We start from the raw sequence: 22,029 nt of genomic DNA, 5'->3' as shown, positions 1-22,029 counted from the left end.
ACACCATTTATACACAAAAGCAGGTACACCTCAGCCTAGATTTGTGTCATTTATAGAAGCAATGATTGCTTGTATGTGTCAATGGTGTGTGTCTCTATGTTTCTCTTTCACTGATGAAGGCTGTGGCCCAAATCTTTTTGGAAGTGTCTTTTAATTGTGCCTGTCTGCAATTTAACATGTCTTATTTATGGTATGAAGTTATCTATATTTTCATACATTGTTTATATCACTGAATTTGCTTTGTACAGACCTACTAATCTGGTGGGAAAAAAATAGCATAATTCCACTTAAAAAAACAAAGCTGATGCCTGTATCTTAGGAATTGATGAAGTTGTGAAAATGAGAGTCTTTTTTCCTTGTGTGTTGGTTACTGTTCATTTAGATGAAAAGGGATTACAAATATCAACTTCATGAGTCAAAAGCAATTTAATGTGAAATATACATTAATCTGCAGCAATTCTCATAATTATCAATTTATCAATAGATGTAGATTGACACTAGTCTGATTTTATTGTTAATATAGTCTACATAAGCTGCCTGCTGTGGCTACTTCTACTAATTAATACATAACTTGACTTGCTTTATGAACTTGAAAGCTCTGCTTCATGATGGAGTTTATGGAACATGGTATGATGAGTGAATGAATGAATAAGATCTTGCTTATTAGAGGCAGTGTTTGTGTGGATTGGACGGGTATGAAGGAAGGAATCATCTACAGTCTCAGTGAAAGAACCATCTCTACAATATTTATTTATGGAAACCCTAAATCAGACTCAACTAGATGGAGATTGAAATTCTCGCCTCCCCAAAAATGAGTCCAGAACTTTACTCAGTGTAACACCTCACTCAGTAATAATGAACAAAGCTTAACATTTTCCAGAATAGAATAATTGTCATATTAAAATGCAATTCCATTATTGACCACCCTTATGTCATAGTTATGGATAAGGCTGTATATATCACAGTATAAGTACACCACTAAATCAAATATTCACATTGTGATGTACACTAAAAGACCAGGATAACACAGTCTTCCTTATATGTAGTAATACACATATACATAGTGTAGAACAATGATCTGTCAATGAAACTCTACAAATTGCAGCAATATGAAAAACAAAGAAATTAAGTCTAGTGCAAAGTTAATCAGACAATGGAAAATCTAGGATGGAATGCAAGAATATTATGAGAAGGAAAATTTCTACTCACCATATAGCGGAGATGCTGAGTCACAGATAGGCACAACAAATAGACTGTCACAATTAAAACTTTCAGCCATTAAGGCTTTGTCAATGATAGACATGCATAACTACACACACACACACACACACACACACATCGGTTTCAGTTGCCTGAGAATGCTGTTGTGTGTGTAAGTTGCGTTTGCATGCTCGTGCATGTGTGTGTGTAAGTTGCGTTTGCATGCTCGTGCACGTGTGTGTGTGTGTGTGTGTGTGTGTGTGTGTGTGTGTGTGTCATTGACGAAGGCCTTAATGGCTGAAAGCTTTAATTGTGACAGTCTTTTTGTTGTGCCTATCTGCGACTCAGCATCTCCGCTATATGGTGAGTAGCAACTTTCCTTCTCATAATACTGTAAAGTCAATCAGAATAGGTAAAAATTGTAAAATGCCATGTACCACAAAACATCAAAAGAAAAACCAGATGCAAGAATAATAGCAAGAACAACTCAAATTAATATTTATTTATGGTTGTAAAAGTGTCACTCATTCCAGAGGGTAGTAGTTGATATTTTCTCATTTTGCATTACTTGTTGTAATCACGCTTCATCAACTTTTGATCAAATAAGGTGTGATTTTTTAATTACTAATAAGATAAAGAAACGTTCATTTCTATTTAATAATGAAAGTCCCAGATATGGAAACAGATTGTTGGATTGTGCAGACAATGTGAAAGCTATGCTTAGGTCATTTTTCTACACACTCATTTCAGTGCTTAAATGAAACATTGCTATGCAAGGAAACAACAGAAATATTTTGTGTTGTAAATGTGCAATTACTAGAAGCTTAAATAACTCTCATATAAATAATGTATTGTGTGATGTGTGCAAGCTGTATTTTATTGTACATGTATACAACTATCACTTTATTCTTTGTTAGATTTATGCATACTTTACTCAAAACTTTCTGCTTTCATTTTTGTATATTGATAAGAGAATTACTCATCAAATCAGTGTCTGCTTTACTTTGTATCTGTATTGTTTTGTAATGTGCATATATATCTACCATGTTGTTCTTTATTTCCTCTGTGCATCTTGTACTCAAAACTTTCTGCTTCGTATGTGTTTAGTTATGAGTCTTCTTTTTATTAAATCAACATCTTTACATCATGCTGAAATTGTTTAATGAAATGTATGTAATTAAATATGTATATTTGAAGCTGTACTGCAATCTTTTCAACATCAAGACTTTGAATTGTCCATTATTGTACAATGTTGGTTCTATTTCTTGAGACCTTTTATTCAATTTGGCCATTATTGTACAATGTTGGTTCTATTTCTTGAAACCTTTTATTCAGTTTCCTTGTTGTTGTTGTTGTTGTCTTCAGTCCTGAGACTGGTTTGATGCAGCTAATTTCCTTAGCTTATTAAAAGTAATTATTGTAAGTAGAGTGCCTTTCACAATAATGTATACTCATAATGCAAAATTTAGGTATAGGAATTATGAAATGTTAAAGTAAAGCACTTTTCTTAAATTTTGTTACCTGTATTTACACTGTGTGCATCACTTTTGCAATGATTTTCATGTTTCTTGCTTTCCTTGCTTTTGACTGTACTAAAGGAAACCTATAATGAGCTAAGTAACAGCACAATTGTACAATTTCAGGTTCTTCAGCTTCAAAAAACCATTGGACAGAGCGTGGTTTCTACCCATGTCAACTGTGTGGTAAATCATACAGCTATTACAGTAATTTTTATCGACACACTACATTTGAGTGTGGTAAAGAACCACGATTTGCCTGCCCCAGATGCCCATACAAATCAAAGCGGAGAAGCAGCCTTAAACAACACTTCTTAGCTAGACACTATAGTGAGTTAACAGCACCAAATGAGAACTTCTGATGCTGTGCAGATGGTAAACTTGGAACTCTTCTTTTATCATGGTTCCTATTTGCTGAAACTTTTTGTGTTCCGAAATGAAGTGGGATCTGCCATGTATTTTGTTAAATATGTGCATATTCTGTGTTTATCGATTGTTTGGCAAAAAAAGTTGTTTACATGTGATTTTTTTATGTATATGTAATATTTACTTCCTTGACACAGAATTAATAAATATATAATACTGAAATAAAACTGTGAGTTAAGAGTTTGTTTGATTCTTAAAGTTACAATACAAAACTATTATGGAGGAAGATGAAATTTTCAGTTCATATTTGCTCACCTAATGAGGGAATTTAATTGTTCCTGGTCACTTGAATTCAGAATGATTGCAAAATTTTCAGAAACTGAGACTGGCTCTTATTTTTCAGCAAAATTTTTTAGATGAGGTGTTTTCTAGTGAACAATCTAGACACACAAGTACCACTGAGGTCGAGCAAGACTTCGTTTCATAGCAGTTAAAATGTATATTCTGGTGCTGTGATGCTCCAGTTAAATTTTCGCATGTTACTTGCTGCAACATTTTGTTTTGTTTGTTTATAAGAAACAAAATTTTCTCTCAATTTCCTGTGAAACAAGAAGGATGGTATCAACTTAAATACCACAAACATTTAGCAATGTGCCATGTGAATAAAGAACACTTCTTTGCAGTTTTCGTTATTCTTTGCCATATTGTGCTTTTGTGTACTAATTTTTAAATTTTTTTGTATGAAAGGGGAAAAAATAGTATACTGAAGCATGCACTGAACATTTGGTGATGTAAATATTTGCAGTAGTCCTAATTATATAATGTATTTTATTAGAGAGTTAAGAAGATAACTATGCAACATGAAATTCAAATAGACGTTTACCAGTTGCAAACTAATTAACAACATAGAACTAATTCATTCATTGTCTTTATACATCTCATGAAGAAGCAGAATGGAGACTCCTCAAACACACAGAAAGATGAAGCTACCCATTTCTTTCAGTGTTTTTGCCCTTGCAGGAAAATTACACCATAGCTTTGTGGAAATCTTAAAAACTGTGATGTGTGACATACTTTATGCTTCAGTTGATGAACATTAACAATTTTGTAACCAGTATTGGAAAGTACATTCACGCAGGTGCTGGGACCAGAAAACAGTGATTTTTATGATGATATCAGCATTCACAAAAAAAGAAAAAAAAATTCTAAAATTTATTTCCGAGATGGAGAGGCTACACTGACTTAGCAAATGTCATGGGATTGTGAAGCACAGATGATGCAGGTGTGTTATATGCACATTACATGCCTTGTGTGCCAGCTACAGTTGTACAGAAGACCTCCTGAAAAGTGGTTGTGCAAGTGATTTGTGTAACATGCGGCATCATCGTGAGCTGACACCATTTAAACAGGATATGGTGGTTGGTGCCCGAGGGATCTGAATTCTGATTTTGGCAGTGGTGCAGGAATTTGGCTTGACACATTCAACTGTGTTCATGGTTATCTTGAATGGCTGAATGAGATCATCACGGTCCATGGCTGAATGAACTCATTGTGGCCCACAACTGATAAACCATCCACTATCCAGCCACCTTCTACGAATATGTGCAGTGACATCTGAGACAGATTGTCAATACTGACTAAAGGGCAACAATGCAACAAATAATGGCTCAACTTAATGCAGGACATGCTAGACACATCTCCCAGTAGATAATCAGCAGGAATAGGGGTTACACAGCTTATTGAGCCAGTGACGCATGCGGGTGCCACAGTTAACCCAACACCATTGGACACAGCGACTTGGCATAATCCGTATCACTTCAGGCAGGGGGGTTACTTTCATAGTCTCAAATGTTATTGAATTTAGCGTATGTTAAAATTCAAGAGTAAATAAGAACCACATATTTTTTTGTTTTCTCCAAAACTGTTCCTGCCCCGAGATACAGGCCTCTGAAGACGACACTGCAAACACCATTTTGAAGTTGCAAATTTTGGAATTTTTTTAAAAAAATACTGTATCTCTGCAACAGTTTTGGATATTTTGTTACAGTTTTTTTATTTGAAAGACAATTGATTTATGATTATGATGGTATCCTCCATTTGGTAATATCTGTAAAAGTTCTTTTACTGTCGCCTTTTGATTTTTTTTTTTTTTAATTTACAGAAATAATTTTTTTTCACTAATGCCAATCCAGAAAAGTTAATTTTTTTAATGTTGATTAGTACCATGTAGTACTATATTCTCTGTAAAGGAGACCTTCTGCTTTTAAGTTGGACATGTTTTATTTTTAAAAAATCTTTTTTTTTGAACTTTCAAGGGCGATGTATGTCTTCACTGAAGTTGTTTCTTACTAATTACTTTGTTACAATGTTTATTTCTATTGTCTGTTGCAGTTACTTCTTATTACTTTCTTTGTCGCAGTTATTTCCTTTCACTTTCATTGTTGCAGCTATTTCTTACACTTGGTTGTAGTTTCCTATCAGTTTCTTTGTCAGGGTTTGCAGGTTTCTGTATTGTAGTTGTTCAGCACTAATTTGTTTACTAAAGTGGTTTCTACAAAATCCGAGACCATCCAGTGAGTTCTGTGTTTTCGTGAGGAATTTGTCAGTTGATACAGTTGCAGTGCGTTTTGTGAAAAGGACTGTTTGAAATGTCTTCTGACTGGGGCCGCAGGAGAGTTAAGTGTGCTTACTATTTGCATATCCATAAAAGAGTTATAAGACAAACAAAAAACAGACTTTATTCAGGTTGGGAATAAGTGTTCTCATTTGAAGACTCTGTTTCAAAGTGTAGATGTTTCCAGTGACGACTTTTTGTGTTCTAAATATTTTGACAGAATAACAACAATGATGGTATCTGAATAAGGTGAAGCCTCCCTTGGTGAAGATGGTGCAGATTTTGCATCAATAGAGGAAGAATTAAATGCCCTGATCAGTCAAGTACAGAGGTAGGTGTTAGTCCTGATAAGAAACTGTGGTCAGTCAAGTCGAATCATAAGCTCTACGCATCAAGAAAGTGCAGAGTAATTACTTAAGCTCTTCAAAGTAGAAATTCCATCTTCAGAAGAAAATGAACTAAAGTACTCTTGCACCTCTTGCCAAAACTTTTTCACAAGTATCAATTCAGCTGTTGAATATTGTGCAACATTCAGTGAAAAGATGCAAGATTTAACTATATTTTCAAAGAAAACAATTTTGAACCATGTTGCATCAGTATCAAAGTTCATGGTAGACAAATCAAGAATTTTGAGGTCTGCAGAAGGAGTCTTTGGAAGACCAGACCTCTATTATGGTCAACCTGTAGAAGCAGCTCGAGTTCAAATAGTGCAGTCATTTTATCTGAAAGATAAATGGGACTGTTCTCACCAAGTGCCAACAAAAAAGACACTGTAACTGTAATAGTTGAAGGTCAAAACATTGTGAAAGAGAAGAGGTACATGATACATTGTATTAAAGAAGCTTTTGTAGTTTATAAGAGCAACTGTGCAACTTCACATATTGGAAGATCAAAATTTTATGACCTAATTGGGTAGTTCCACACCCACCTAGAGATGTCTATTTACATGTGTACTGCATGAATTATGAACTTTTTGTGGTAACTTTAAAGAACTTCCTGGAGCATGTGACATATGACACCTTGGTTTGGCGTGTGAAGTCATTAGTAGTCTGTAACATAAAGTGAGAGACTTGTTTGTTTCAAGAATATGGTGACTGCCGTGGATAAGGAGGACTGTCCTTACAGACACTTGGCCTGGAAGAAGTAGCAGATAACTCTACAGAAATTACATATGAGACATGGGAGGAAAATAAACAAATTAAGAAAACTGTTGCCATTGACAGTTTCCTTGATGAAATTTGTAAATGGTTGGTGAAAGCAGTAACACACCAGCATCTGAAGAAATTGCAACAACACACTGCACAAGTGAAAGGGTGTGTACAGGCTGAAGAACTATGTTTAGTGCTTCACTGTGATTTTGCTGAGAACTGGTCTCCAATTCTCGCACAAGAAGTACAATGGTATCACTGGAGTAATGACCAGGTTTCAGTTTTTAGGGGAGTGACATATTTTCAAAACAAGACCACAAATGTTGCAGTTATTAGTGATGACACAGGACGTGAATCAGCACATGCTTTGCTAGCAATGCACAAAATTCTTCATCTGTAAACAGGGACAGAGAAGATCATCATTATTTTTGATGGTGCTCCCAGTTATTTTAAAAATCGTTACCAGCTGTTTGAATTCAGTAAGTCGCTTGTGCCAGCTGACTGGGTATACTGTGCTACTGGTCACAGAAAGGGGCCTTGTGATGATGTAAGGAGGCCTGCTGAAGGACCATGCTATAAAACATAACCTTTCCAGACCAAATACAGTTGTGATTCAGAATGCTGAGCAGAAAAGAGAAGAATGGTCCAAACAAATTACTCCTGTGAAAGGAATTCAGAAGACACTTTTGTACTCAAAGTGATGGGCAAACTCTTATTGCACACACTTTAAAGAGCAAGAAAGAAGAAATTTCATTAGTTTGGCCAACACCTCAGAAACAGCAGGATAATATTCATATTCACAACCTGAGAGAGGAGGATGTTTGTGGCATGTGTGTATGACTGTGACTGGTGGATTGCAGAGATTATAAATACCAGTTATGAGCTAAACGAAATTGTAGTGAACTTTATGAAACCACATGGACCAGCTGCTGGATATAGATTTCCAGCTGAAGGACAGCAACAATGTCATCAGTGCTCACTTCCTGTTCACAATGTTTTGAAGATTGTAAGTGCTCCAGTTCCTATTGGTTCAACGGGAAGGCATCACCCTAAATGAAAGGAAGATACTGAAGCAGTGGAACACATTTTTAGTTCATTGACTGGCTAATTTAAGTACAAAACAGAGTGCACAGGAGTTGTATAAATTGGAACCTATAAGTCTTTGTACCTTTTACATACATTTTGGAACCATTTAAAATGCTTGAAAAATGAGTCTCCTACTCATCTTTCAGAACTAAAATTATGTTAAATAAGGTCAGATTTTGATTTTTATGAGCCTGTTATGTGATAATGTGGCAATAAAACAGGTTTTATACATGGCAAAAATTTCAATTGTTTATAAAACCTGTTCAACCTAAAAGTGGAAGTTCTCCTTTTCAGGGAATGTAGAGCTAATCAACAGAAAAAAATCTAAATTTTATGGATTGGCATTTTTGAAAAAAAAAAAAATCCATAAATTATAAGAAACATTCAGAACATTATAGTAAAAGAACTTTGGTAGATAAGTCCAAATGGAAGATTTCTTTGTAATGATAAAGCAATTATCTTTCAAATAAAAAAACCCAACAAAATATATAGAGCTGTTCCAGAGATACAGCATTTAAAAATTTATCCCAAAATTCGCATCTTCAAAATTGTGGGCACAGTGTCATCTTTGGAGGGCTGTATCTCAAGGCAGAAATTTTTTTGGAGAAAACAAAAAAAAACATGGGTTCCTTACTTTGTTCTTCATTTTAACATATGCTAAATTCAGTAACATCTGAGACTATGAGGGTAAGTTTTTTTCCTAGTCCGCCTGAATTGATACTGAATATGCGACTTGCATTTGCCACCAATCTCCAGAGATGGACACTGGAACAATGGTGTAATGTGATGTGGTCAGATGAATCACAATTTCAACTGCACCATACCGATGGGAGGTACCATCGCAGACTGCATGAATCGATGGATCCCACCTGACGAGAAGGTATGGTCCAAGGTGGTGGTGGTGTGTCTGTTGTGGTCTGGGCTGCATTTTCCTGGTATGTAAAGGGCCCCCTAGTTGTTCTGAAAGGTAATTTGAACTGTTTGCAATACGTCAAGCTGCTAGGGGACCATCTCCACCCATTTTTGGGCGTCCAACACCCTGACAGTTCTGCAGTGATTCAAGAATATAAAATGTTACCACATCCCTCCCATCTCACCCAGTAATGGTTCCAGAGACATGCAGGGAGATCCAAAAGTTGAGACGGCCATCTTGGAGCCCAGATTTGAACCCTACCAAGAGTATCTGAAATGTCATGGAACACAGACTCCATGCTATGGATCCTGCACCCACAAACAGACCAGAACTGGCTTCCACACTGCAAGCAATTTGGTGTCAGGTGCTACCAGTGGCATCTCGCTGCAGTCTGCAGAGCCAGAGGAGGCCCCAAGCGATATTAGGTGCCTATTCCGTGGCATTTGCTAAGTCAGTGTAAAATCAAGAAGTGAAGAGGTTTCCCATTGTTAAGTATGCATTTATTGAGAACAATTTAACTACCTCTCATTGTTATCCTATGCACAGTCATGGTGGAAATAGTTTGTCACTGCATTCCGCATATACAATGTTAGGTGAGTAATTGTATTCTTTAGATAATTGTACTAATTTCACTGTACCTGCTACAACAATTTACATCTACATCTACACTCCACAAGCCACCTGATGGCGTGTGGCGGAGGGTACCTTGAGTACGTCTATCGGTTCTCCCTTCTTTTCCAGTCTCGTATTGTTCATGAAAAGAAAGATTGTCGGTATGCCTCTGTGTGGACTCTAATCTTTCTGATTTTATCCTCATGGTCTCTTTGCGATATATGTGTAGGAGGGAGAAATATACTGCTTGACTCTTCGGTGAAGGTATGTCCTCGAAAATTCAACAAAAGCCCGTACCGAGCTACTGAGTGTCTCTCTTGCAGAGTCTTCCACTGGAGTTTATCTATCATCTCCATAATGCTTCCACGATTACTAAATGATCCTGTAACAAACCACGCTGCTCTCTGTTGGAACTTCTCTATCTCTTCTATCAATCCTGTCTGGTACAAATCCCACTTTGGTGAGCAGTATTCAAACAGTAGGCAAACAAGTGTACTGTAACCTACTTCCTTTGTTTTTGGACTGAAATTCCTTAGGATTCCTCCATTGAACCTCAGTCTGGCATCTGCATTGCCGATGATTAATTTTATATGGTAATTCCATTTTAAATCACTCCTAATGCCTTCTCCCTAATAATTTATGGAATTAACTGCTTCCAGTTGCTGACCTGCTATAATGTAACTAAATGGTAAAGGATCTTCTTTCTATGTATTTGCAGCACATTACACTCATCTGCACTGAGATTCAATTGCCATTCCCAGCACCATGTGTCAATTCGTTGCAGATTCTCCTGCATTTCAGTACAATTTTCCATTGTTACAATCTCTTGATATACTGCAGCATCATCCGCAAAAAGCCTCAGTGAACTTCTGATGTTCTCCACAAGGTCATATATATACTGTGAATAGCAACGGTCCTACGACACTCCCCTGTGGCACACCTGAAATCACTCTTACTTCGGAAGACTTCTCTCCACTGAGAATGACATGCCATGTTCTGTTGTCTAAGAACTCTTCAATCCAATCACAAAACTGGTCTGATAGTCCATATGCTCTTACTTTGTTTATTAAACGACTGTGGGAAACTCTATTGAATGCCTTGCAGAAGTCAAGAAACACAGCATCTACCTGGGAACCCGTGTCTATGGTCCTCTGAGTCTCGTGGATGAATAGTGCAAGCTGAGTGTCACATGATTGTCTGATTCTTACAGAGTAGATTTATAGTCTCCAGAAAAGTCATTATAATCAAACATAGTAAGTGTTCCAAAATTCTACAACTGATCAACATTAGAGATATAGTTCTATAGTTCTCCACATCTGTTCGATGTCCCTTCTTGAAAACGGGGATGACCTGTGCCCTTTTCCAATCTTTTGGAACACTACACTCTTCTAGAGACATACGGTACACTGCTCCAAGAAGGGGGCAAGTTCCTTCATGTACTCTGTGTAAAATCGAACTGATATCCCATCAGGTCCAGTGGCCTTTCCTCTTTTGAGTGATTTTAATTGTTTTTCTATCCCTCTGTCATCTATTTTGATATCTACTATTTTGTCATCTGTGCGACAATCTAGAGAAGGAACTACAGTGCAGTCTTCCTCTGTGAAACAGCTTTGTAAAAAGACATTTAGTATTTCAGCCTTTAGTCTGTCCTCCTCTGTTTCAGTAGCATTTTGGTCACAGAGCGTCGGGACATATTGTTTTGATCCACCTACCTCTTTGACATAAGACCAAAATTTCTTAAGATTTTCTGCCAAGTCAGTACATAGAACTTTACTTTCGAATTAGTTGAATGCCTCTTGCATAGCCCTCCTCACACTACTTTTTGCTTCATTTAATTTTTGTCTGTCTGCAAGGCTTTGGCTATGTTTATGTTTGCTGTGAAGTTCCCTTTGCTTCCGCAGCCGTTTTCTAACTCGGTTGTTGTACCACGGTGGCTCTTTTCCATCTCTTATGATCTTCCTTGGCACATACTCATTTGACGCATATTGTATGATGGTTTTGAACTTTGTCCACTGATCCTCAACACTATCTGTACTTGAGATAAAACTTTTGTGTTGAGCTCTCAAGTACTCTGAAATCTGATTTTTGTCACTTTTTCAAAACAGAAAAATCTTCCTACCTTTTTTAATATTTCTATTTATGGTTGAAATCATCAATGCAGTAACCTCTTTATGATCGCTGATTCCCTGTTCTGCATTAACTGTTTCAAATAGTTCGAGTCTGTTTGTCACCAGAAGGTCTAATATGTTATTGCCACAAGTCGGTTCTCAGTTTAACTGCTCAAGGTAGTTTTAAGGTAATGCACTTAAAATTTCACTGGATTCTTTCTCCCTGCCACCCATTATAAATGTTTGAGTCTCCCAGTCTATATCTGGTAAATTAAAACCTCCACCCAAAACTATAACATGGTCGGGAAATCTACTCAAAATTTTCCTTCAGGTGTTCTGCCACAACAGCTGCTGAACCAGGAGGCCTATAGTGACATCCAATTACCGTGTTTGAGCCTGCTTTAACCATGACCTTCACCCAAATTATTTCACATTTCGGATCTTTGGCAATTTCCTTCGATACTACTGCACTTTTTGTTGCTATAAACACATCTCCCCCTTCATTTTCCGGCCTGTCTCTGCGGTATACATTCCAATCTGAGTTTATAATTTCATTACTGTTTACATTTGGTTCCAGCCAACTTTCCATCCCTAGTACTATGTGGGCATTGTGACTGTTTATTAATGAGAGCAGTTCTGGAACTTTTCTATAGATGCTCATGCAGTTTACTATTACCACATTAATATTGTCATTCCGTGTTGCGTTTTGCTTACTGCTAGCTTGTCGCATCTCAGGAGGCGTCTTGTCTGGCCTAGGGAGTGAATTCTGTAACCTAAAAAACCCACATGTGCACTCCACACGTAGTCCGCTACCCTTGCAGCCACTTCCTGGGTGTAGTACACGCCTGACGTATTTCTCCACCCGATAGTGGAGGTCAAGTAATTTGCACCCCAGATGTGCAGAATTGCTTGAGCCTCTGGTTTAAGCCTTCCACTCGGCTCCAAACCAGAGGACCACAATCAGTTCTGGTAAAGACGCTACAAATAGCTCAGATTCCAGCCTGTGAGTGAGGTTTTCCACCTTCAAAAACTCGGACAACCGCATGTAAGAACTGAGGATGCCCTCTGAACCCAGACGGCAGGAGTCATTGGTGCCAACATGAGCAACAATCTGCAGTCGAGTGCACCCAGTGCTCTCTTGTCGCCGCCGGTAGGACCTCCTCAACATCTCGGATGAGACTCCCTGGCAAGCAGACAGAGTGAACACTGGCCTTCTTCCCTGACCTTTATGCTATTTCGCTAAGGGACTCCATCACCCGCCTAACATTGGAGGTTCCAATCACTAATAAACCCCTCCCCCTGTGTGCCTGCTCGGACCTAGCTGAAGGAGCAGCCACATGTCCACTCACAGTCAGAGCAGGTGATGCCACATGGCAGCTTCCATATTGACCCTCCGCCTCGTGCGAAACAAACGCTGTTGATCCCGCCAATCCCCTTGGGGAGAGGGTGACCCAATCCCGCCCTGAACCCGCGAAGATGTCTCGACAGCAGGGACCGTGGGTGAAGCATCTATCACCTGCGGTGTACCATGCGACGCACCATACTCCCCACTGCCACTACACTCCAAGGCAGCAGCCTGAAGACAGCTGACTGCGGCCATCAGCATATTCAGCTGTTCATGAACAGTGGCCAGCTCCTCCTGCGTCCTTACACAGCAGTCACACATCCTATCCATCCTAAGAAATCAACAATTTACTGTACAGAGTTCAGTAACCAACTTTTAACTAGACTGCTAATTCACTGAAGGTGGCTGATAGCTGACTAAACTGTGTTTACTAGACACTTCTTGTTGGAAACAATGAAAATAAGTGCTAACTGTCTCTGGACTGTATTCAAAACAAACATGAAATCTATGGAACACTATTACTAGAACACGAAAATTAAAGCTTCCTAAGAGGAAAAACACACAGAAAAAGAAGTGACAAGTAAGAAAAACACAGTTAATACTTAAATTTACGTAGCTTGCTGCACAGGAGATGTGAAGCAGACGGCAGTTACGACAACACTGGCAGTACTGGCACTACAGCTGACTAAAGAGAATTGAAACAACAGGAAAAAGCGCTTTGAAATGGGCACCACTTGGTGGCCAACCTTCACTTTCCTATGTTTTTGCAGCTGTAGGCAGAGAGGCAAATCATGAAGTAAAGGAAATGCAATAGTTTATCTGTTTTAAAGTAGAGAACAGGTACTACCCTGCAGTCACTATTTGTGTCTCAAAAAACAACTTTTTCAGTCTGCAACAGAGTGTGCACTGTTTTAAAAATTCTGGACACTTTAAAACTGTGTGCCACACTTTGGACCCAAACCTGGAATCCTGTCTTTTATGAAGTTTCAAACCTCCACACATTCTTCCAAGCAGTGAAAGATTCATTCGGGAAACAACTAGCAGGCTCTTGCTAGGAAATTTCTCCATAGTACCCTTCCTTCCAGCAGTGTTAGTCCAGCAACAAACACAAGGGAAGTTCTGTGGAGTTTAGAAAGTAAAACAGAGATACTAACAGAGTTGAAGCTGTGCAGCTGAGATGGCCTGGGTTGCTCAGCCAGTGAGAGTGCAGGCTTGCAGGTCTTAATTTCAGTTCAGTACACAGTTTTAAATTACTGATGTAATGAGGAGCAGTAGTATCAAGACATTTTGTCTCTGAATGTGCAAAGTAATTTTAGCATCCAACACAAATCTGAAACTAGTTGGCTAAAATTGTGATTTGAAAAATTTACAGTTCAAGTAAGCTTTTAAGAAAGAAAGGAAAAAAAAAAACTTTAAGTTCAGAAAGGATTTTTTTCATAAAAGATAATGAGGGAAACATTTGGCAAATTGAAACTTGTGTATGTGATACCAACCAGACTGAAAACATTTGACAGTCACTCCGAAAGTTTTTGAGGAAGTAATGCATTATCTACACTCCTGGAAATGGAAAAAAGAACACATTGACACCAGTGTGTCAAACCCACCATACTTGCTCCGGACACTGCGAGAGGGCTGTACAAGCAATGATCACACGCACGGCACAGCGGACACACCAGGAACCGTGGTGTTGGCCGTCGAATGGCGCTAGCTGCGCAGCATTTGTGCACTGCCGCCGTCAGTGTCAGCCAGTTTGAAGTGGCATACGGAGCTCCGTCGCAGTCTTTAACACTGGTAGCATGCCGCGACAGCGTAGACGTGAACCGTATGTGCAGTTGACGGACTTTGAGCGAGAGCGTATAGTGGGCATGCGGGAGGCCGGGTGGACGTACCGCCGAATTGCTCAACACGTGGGGCGTGAGGTCTCCACAGTACATCAATGTTGTCGCCAGTGGTCGGCGGAAGGTGCACGTGCCCGTCGACCTGGGACCGGACCGCAGCGACTCACGGATGCACGCCAAGACCGTAGGATCCTACGCAGTGCCGTAGGGGACCGCACCGCCACTTCCCAGCAAATTAGGGACACTGTTGCTCCTGGGGTATCGGCGAGGACCATTCCCAACCGTCTCCATGAAGCTGGGCTACGGTCCCGCACACCGTTAGGCCGTCTTCCGCTCACGCCCCAACATCATGCAGCCCGCCTCCAGTGGTGTCGCGACAGGCGTGAATGGAGGGACGAATGGAGACGTGTCTTCTTCAGCGATGAGAGTCGCTTCTGCCTTGGTGCCAATGATGGTCGTATGCGTGTTTGGCGCCGTGCAGGTGAGCGCCACAATCAGGACTGCATACGACCGAGGCACACAGGGCCAACACCCGGCATCATGGTGTGGGGAGCGATCTCCTCCACTGGTCGTACACCTCTGGTGATCGTCGAGGGGACACTGAATAGTGCACGGTACATCCAAACCGTCATTGAACCCATCATTCTACCATTCCTAGACCGGCAAGGGAACTTGCTGTTCCAACAGGACAATGCACATCCGCATGTATCCCGTGCCACCCAATGTGCTCTAGAAGGTGTAAGTCAACTACCCTGGCCAGCAAGATCTCCGGATCTGTCCCCCATTGAGCATGTTTGGGACTGGATGAAGTGTCGTCTCACGCGGTCTGCACGTCCAGCACGAATGCTGGTCCAACTGAGGCGCCAGGTGGAAATGGCATGGCAAGCCGTTCAACAGGACTACATCCAGCATCTCTACGATCGTCTCCATGGAAGAATAGCAGCCTGCATTGCTGCGAAAGGTGGATATACACTGTACTAGTGTCGACATTGTGCATGCTCTGTTGCCTGTGGTTCTGTCAGTGTGATCAAGTGATGTATCTGACCCCAGGAATGTGTCAATAAAGTTTCCCCTTCCTGGGACAATGAATTCACGGTGTTCTTATTTCAATTTCCAGGAGTGTATTTCCTGGAAATGCATCTTCATTTTTTTACAGTATTTTCACTCAAGCTGTCACATTAATTCATTTATTTTTACAGTTATATAAGGTTCCAAAATAAACCACTTCTTGTTTTGTTGCACTCCACATTTAAGTCATTGGATTTGCTTAATGCGTCTCCAACATTCCATCATCTGTTCACAATTTTTCCTTCTCTTCTGCTCTGAATCTTTTTCCTTCCACCTTTGGAACTTTTTTACCTTGGTAAGCTTACGGCATCTTAATTTTTTAAATATTTTGTGCTAGTCTCAGTTTATCGCTTATTTACATCAATTTCTTCTAGATCAGTGGTTCTCAAAGTGTGTGCCAGGTTGCAGTGGTGCACCCTACAACATTTACGGGTGTGCCCTGTAATATTTTAGGAAAACATATGGCCAAATATAAATGATCATATAGCTACTCAATATTATCCATTTCACAACAGGTATAATACAGAATGAGTCCTTAAGTGTAGTTGAATAGTTCAGTTTGGTTAAGGAAATAAGGTGGCTTATTCTCCTTGTAGTGTCAACAGTATTTGAAACATTTCATGCCGACAGTCTTCTCTCCCATTGCTACTAATCTTAGCTATCTAATAGTAGCATCTGTTTGGGAACTGGGCAAAGGTATTTCAGAATAATGGGTGATGATAAAGCCATTGCTGGTCCATGAAGCTCAAGGTTCACACCACTGAGAAGTGTAAGGAATTATAGGGAAAGTGTAATTCACAGTGGGGTGAGAAAAATAATTATTCGGACGGCAGAATTCTGGGGTTTGGAGAAACAGAATAGTCAGATAATTGTTACATTGCTACAATCATAAAATATGTAGTGGTGGGAGTGATAAATTCATTTAATAATGAATGTAACTGTATTTATAAATGTAACACTTTATGCAAGGTAAAATTTGGTGTTGCCAACACAGTAACTTATTTGATATATTGTAAAAAACTTGCTGTCCAAGACTGCAACCATGGGCTGCAAGTTTCTTACAACATAATTCTTCATGGTCATTCAAAGCCTCAACTGCCATTTCCTTGCACTAGAACTGCATTACAACAGCCTTGCCTTAATTTCACAAGTTTTGATACAAAGAACCCACATTTAGCGAACCCTTTCTTCTTTTGTGGGTAAAATATAACTGTCTTAATTGCTGTTCGCTACCAGGCCAAGAGGCATCCTTGGATGACTAGCAGTGGTCGTGAAATTTCCAAACCACCCCCCCGTCTCTGCACCCATTGCCCTATAGGTGCCATGCAAATTATTTTTGCACATCTCGTTCCACAAACTCTCTCCATAACCTAACGGTATGACACTTGCGTCGCTCTTAAAGTTTGTATATAAACATTGAGTTAATCAACAATTTTGCCAAGCGTTAATGGATTTCTGGTCAGATCCAAACGTTCAGAATCAGGAGAAAACAGTGAAAAAATATTTGATGACTGACAGATTTTTCTGATCGGAAATCTTACAGATCGTGTCATGCTTTTGTTTCAATGTTGATTTGCCTATGGCCGTTTTTCTTTAATGATGGTAGCCAAGCTGAAATTGAGCCTTGTGCGCTATGCATATGACCACAACCATAGAATTTGGAAGGTTTCACGTCCTTTCCAGTGATTGCGAACCTATTCCACCTAACTCCGAGTGGTGCTGCAACAGCACTTAGGAAGTGAATTGCATATTATTATTATTGGCCATTATGACCTATTTAGGTACCACTACATTGTATCAAAAAATTATAAATAACATCCGCAACCAGTCACTCTGTAATAATATTTTATTGAAAATGCGTACCCTTCTATTGTCAATAAAATATTATTGAAAGAGACACTGGGAGAGTAAATTGTCTGTGATAGCTGCTTATTGTTTGACCTCATACTGTTTGTGACCAAAGGAATTTCATTTCATGTTCTTTGCTACAGATGAGTAGCATTGTTCATGAAGCCTTGTTACTTTTGAGCATCATTACCACTGCAATTTAGTGATCCAGCGGATTGGTGACAGAAGCTTCCAGCAAGGTTAATGGAACTTGCAAATTATTGTTGGCAACACTGTTGACCCATGTAAGCACAAGAATCCAGGCCCAGAAGGAAATCACATTTCCATTTTTGTGTGATTGACGTTATCGCAGAGCTCTCAGGTGACATGTCAGTGAGGTGGTGTTAGCGTATGGGGGCTCGTTTTTTGTGTACAGCGTACTGCTTATTTTCAAAGTGCTAGAAGTGAATCTTATATGCAGAATACAATAGAATAAAATGGACAAATTTCTAAAAAACTGTCGGAGAATCAGATTCTGGAAGTGAACAAACACTAAGTGCAAGTAAAAAAGCCAAACGGCATGCTACTCGTAAGCACAACGAGAGCTATGTAAGCTATGGTTTCACTTGGACTGGAAGTGAATATTGTTTTCTCCCACTATGTATATGGGTATAAAATGGCAGATGAATCCCTGCTTCCTAGTAAACTGAGCAAACATTTAAAACAATGCATTACATCTGCAAGATAAACCTGTAAGCTATTTCAAGAGACTCTGAACAACAAACAAGGGCAGCAAATTCTTTTAAAAGTGTAATGTCTGTTTCTGATAAAGATCTGATTGCTTCCTATCCTATGAAAATAAGCAAGATTCCTTTATCGAAAGATACAGTTCACAGTCGTATTCTAGAAATGTCTAGTGATATTGAGAAAAATAAATGCAGTAATAAACTCAAGCATTCAAACTTTGCACTGCAAGTTGGTGAATCAACAGATATTACCAACCAAAAGCAACTCTTAGTATTTGCCCTTTCATTAATCCTTATCAGATAGTAAATCAGTTCCTTTTATGCAAAGAATTACGTGTGTCTACTAAAGGCGAGGAAGTTTTCAATGTTTTAAATGATTATCTTAATAAGTTGTAGTTAACACGTAAGTCGTGTGTAGTCATTTGTACAGGTGGCTATGTTAAGGGCCTAATTCCTTTGCTAAAAAAACAAAATGAAGATGTTATCATAACTCACTGCTTTCTTCATAAGAACGCATTAATAGCAAAAACATTGATAGAAAAATTTAGAGAAGTCTTAGAGCAAGTTTTTCATATGGTAAATTTTACTAAAACAGGACCTGTCAAAACCCACTTATTCGAAAAATGTTGTATCGATAAGGAGTCAGAACACAGACGCTTGTATTTACACACAGAAGTCAGCTGGTTGTCAAGGAGGAAAGTAGTTACCTGTGTGCATGAGCTACAAGAACTTATAGTGTTTTTCGAAGAAATGAAACACTTGCGTTTTTGCAACTTTCTTTGAAGTGAATTTTGGATTGCCAGATTGCAAGATTTGGCCAATATATTTCAGCAGATCAATATTTTTAGCACTAGCATGCAAGGGAGATAAAAAAAATGTCCTCACATCCACCGACAAAATTAAAGTGTTTCAGAGAAAACGACAAATATGGAAAAGAAAAGCTGTTCAAGGTAACTTGGAAATATTCTCGTTGGTAAGGAGCACACGCAAAAATGAAATACTTCCAACAGTAGTAGATCACTTATAAGTTTAGAAGATAAACTGAGTTCATTTTTTTCCACCCCTCAACAATGAACAGTACAATTGGACTCGAAACCCATTCATGGAAACTTAAAGGTGATTTCGGCTTAACATGAACAGAAGAAAAAGAACTGACAGCTATATCTACTGATCATGGACTGATGATTAACCACAAGAAATTGTCTCTTGAAGGCTTTTGAATTTCTCTAAAAGAAGAATATGTGTCGATATCTAAAAAAGGCTTTGACCGTTTTTGCTTCAGTTTTCAACGTCATATTTAAGTGAATTAGGATTTTCTGTCCTCCTCCCAATTAGACATAAAAAAAGAGGAACTCCTTTATGTATTGATGGGGAAATGAGAGTTTGTCTTTCATATTTATGCCCAAACATTGAAGAAATCACGAGGACACGTCAGGCTCCTGTCTCTCGTTAAACACTAGAAAGTATATTAAAAATAAAGATTCCAAGACTTACCAAGCGGGAAAGCGCCGGCAGACAGGCACATGAACAAAACACACAAACACACACACAGAATTACAAGCTTTCGCAACTGGCAGTTGCTTCGTCAGGAAGGAAGGAAGGAGAGGGAAAAATGAAAGGGTGTGGGTTTTAAGGGAGAGGGTAAGGAGTCATTCCAATCCCGGGAGCGGAAAGACTTCCCTTAGGGGAAAAAAAGGACAGGTGTACACTCGCGCACACACACACACACACACATATCCATCCGCACATACACAGACACAAGCAGACATATGTCTGCTTGTGTCTGTGTATGTGCGGATAGATATGTGTGTGTGTGTGTGTGTGTGCGCGAGTGTACACCTGTCCAGACATATGTCTGCTTGTGTCTGTGTATGTGCGGATGGATATGTGTGTGTGTGTGTGTGTGCGCGCGAGTGTACACCTGTCCTTTTTTTCCCCTAAGGGAAGTCTTTCCGCTCCCGGGATTGGAATGACTCCTTACCCTCTCCCTTAAAACCCACACCCTTTCATTTTTCCCTCTCCTTCCTTCCTTCCTGACGAAGCAACTGCCAGTTGCGAAAGCTTGTAATTCTGTGTGTGTATTTGTGTGTTTTGTTCATGTGCCTGTCTGCCGGCGCTTTCCCGCTTGGTAAGTCTTGGAATCTTTATTTTTAATATATTTTTCCCATGTGGAAGTTTCTTTCTGTTTTATTTAAACACTAGAAAGAGTAGACGTAAGGTACGGTACATTTGATTTGTATTGTATTATTACTTTTCTCTATAATTTGAATTAATCGGTAGTTTTATTGCATTATTTCATTTCATAATGTTTCACTTACTAGTTCGATTGCCATTCGTCGTGGCAGGTAGAAGACGACGCGGTGCTCGGCCGTCGCATTTGGGTGACAATCATGCTTCGTGAATCACATTCTTTATACAAAAATTATTTGTTCACATTGTGATAATGAGTGTTTTTTATTATTGTAAGTTGTGTTTTCTCTAGTCTGGAAGCAAAATTCGAAATAACATGACTTAACTGTTATTTTATCACAGTAATTATTTTCTGTATTGACTGTCATAGAATATTCCTCAGAAATGTGTATATAGTGCACCCACCATTATTCGCAGCCTTTTAAATGCGTCCAAAACTCAAAAAGTTTGAGAATCACTGTTCTAGGTCATGTACTTTTCTAAACCAGTTGCGTTTACCTTTACATTTTTGAAAGTTTTGTACATGCTTCCTTGTCATTCTGTTAGGACTCATTCTTTAGATGTGCTCTTTTGTCTATTATATTATTTGTAGCGCCACACAGGATTAACCAAACACGGATGTGACCATCATGATGCTGTAAACAGAACCTGGATCATCTGAAAAAATGACGTTTAGACATTCGTGCACCCAGGTTTGTTGTTGAGTACACCATCGCAGGTGCTCCTGTCTGTGATGCAGCGTCAAGGGTAACTGCAGCCACAGTCTCCGAGCTGATAGTCCATGCTGCTGCAAATGTCGTCGAACTGTTCGTGCAGATGGTTGTTGTCTTGCAAACATCCCCATCTGTTGACTCAGTGATCTAGATGTGGCTCCATGATCCATTACAGCCATGCAGATAAGATGCCTGTCATCTCGACTGATAGTGATACGAGGACATTGGGATCCAGCACGGCGTTCCGTATTACCCTCCTGAACCCACCGATTCCATATTCTGCTAACAGTCATTGGATCTCGACCAATGTGAGCAGCAATGTCGTGATACGATAAAGCGCAACCGTGATAGGCTACAATCCGACCTTTATCAAAGTCAGAAATGTGATGGTACGCATTTCTCCTCCTTACACAAGGCATTACAGCAACATTTCAACAGGCAACGCCGGTCAACTGCTGTTTGTGTATGAGAAATTGATTGGAAAGTTCCTTTATGTCAGCATGTTGTAGGTGTCGCCACTGGCGCAAAACTTGTGTGTATGCTCTGAAAAACTAATCATTTGCATATCACAGCATCATCTTCCTGTCAGTTAAATTTCACATCTGTAGGATGTCATCATCGTGGTGTAGCAATTTTAATGGCCAGTAGTGTAGTAGTTTCCACAATGAGACATTGTCTCAAAATATGGCAGAAAACCCAAAGAGATTCTGGTCGTATGTAAAGTACACCAGTGACAAA

The 22,029-nt window shown here is 39.3% G+C and overlaps 1 protein-coding gene across 2 annotated transcripts in view; it reads left to right on the top strand.

Moving 5' to 3' along the window:
• The window catches only part of LOC126355227 (longitudinals lacking protein, isoforms A/B/D/L), a 718,131-nt gene that overhangs the window by 675,606 nt on the left and 20,496 nt on the right, over positions 1-22,029 (top strand). Inside the window, exon 5 of one of the 2 annotated variants that reach the window (XM_050005502.1) lies at positions 2,844-3,316. The exons of the other annotated variant lie outside the window; for it this stretch is intronic. Coding sequence (XP_049861459.1) covers positions 2,844-3,079 — 236 coding nt within the window. The 3' untranslated portion in view covers positions 3,080-3,316. Of the gene's footprint in view, positions 1-2,843; positions 3,317-22,029 lie in introns of those variants that run through there. 2 annotated transcript variants of the gene reach the window in all.

Source organism: Schistocerca gregaria, chromosome 3 (genome assembly GCF_023897955.1).
Source record: "Schistocerca gregaria isolate iqSchGreg1 chromosome 3, iqSchGreg1.2, whole genome shotgun sequence".
NCBI classification, from domain to species: Eukaryota; Metazoa; Arthropoda; class Insecta; order Orthoptera; family Acrididae; genus Schistocerca; species Schistocerca gregaria.
The sequence above is the reverse complement of the archived record's forward strand: the minus strand, read 5'-3'. Positions and strand labels throughout refer to the sequence as shown.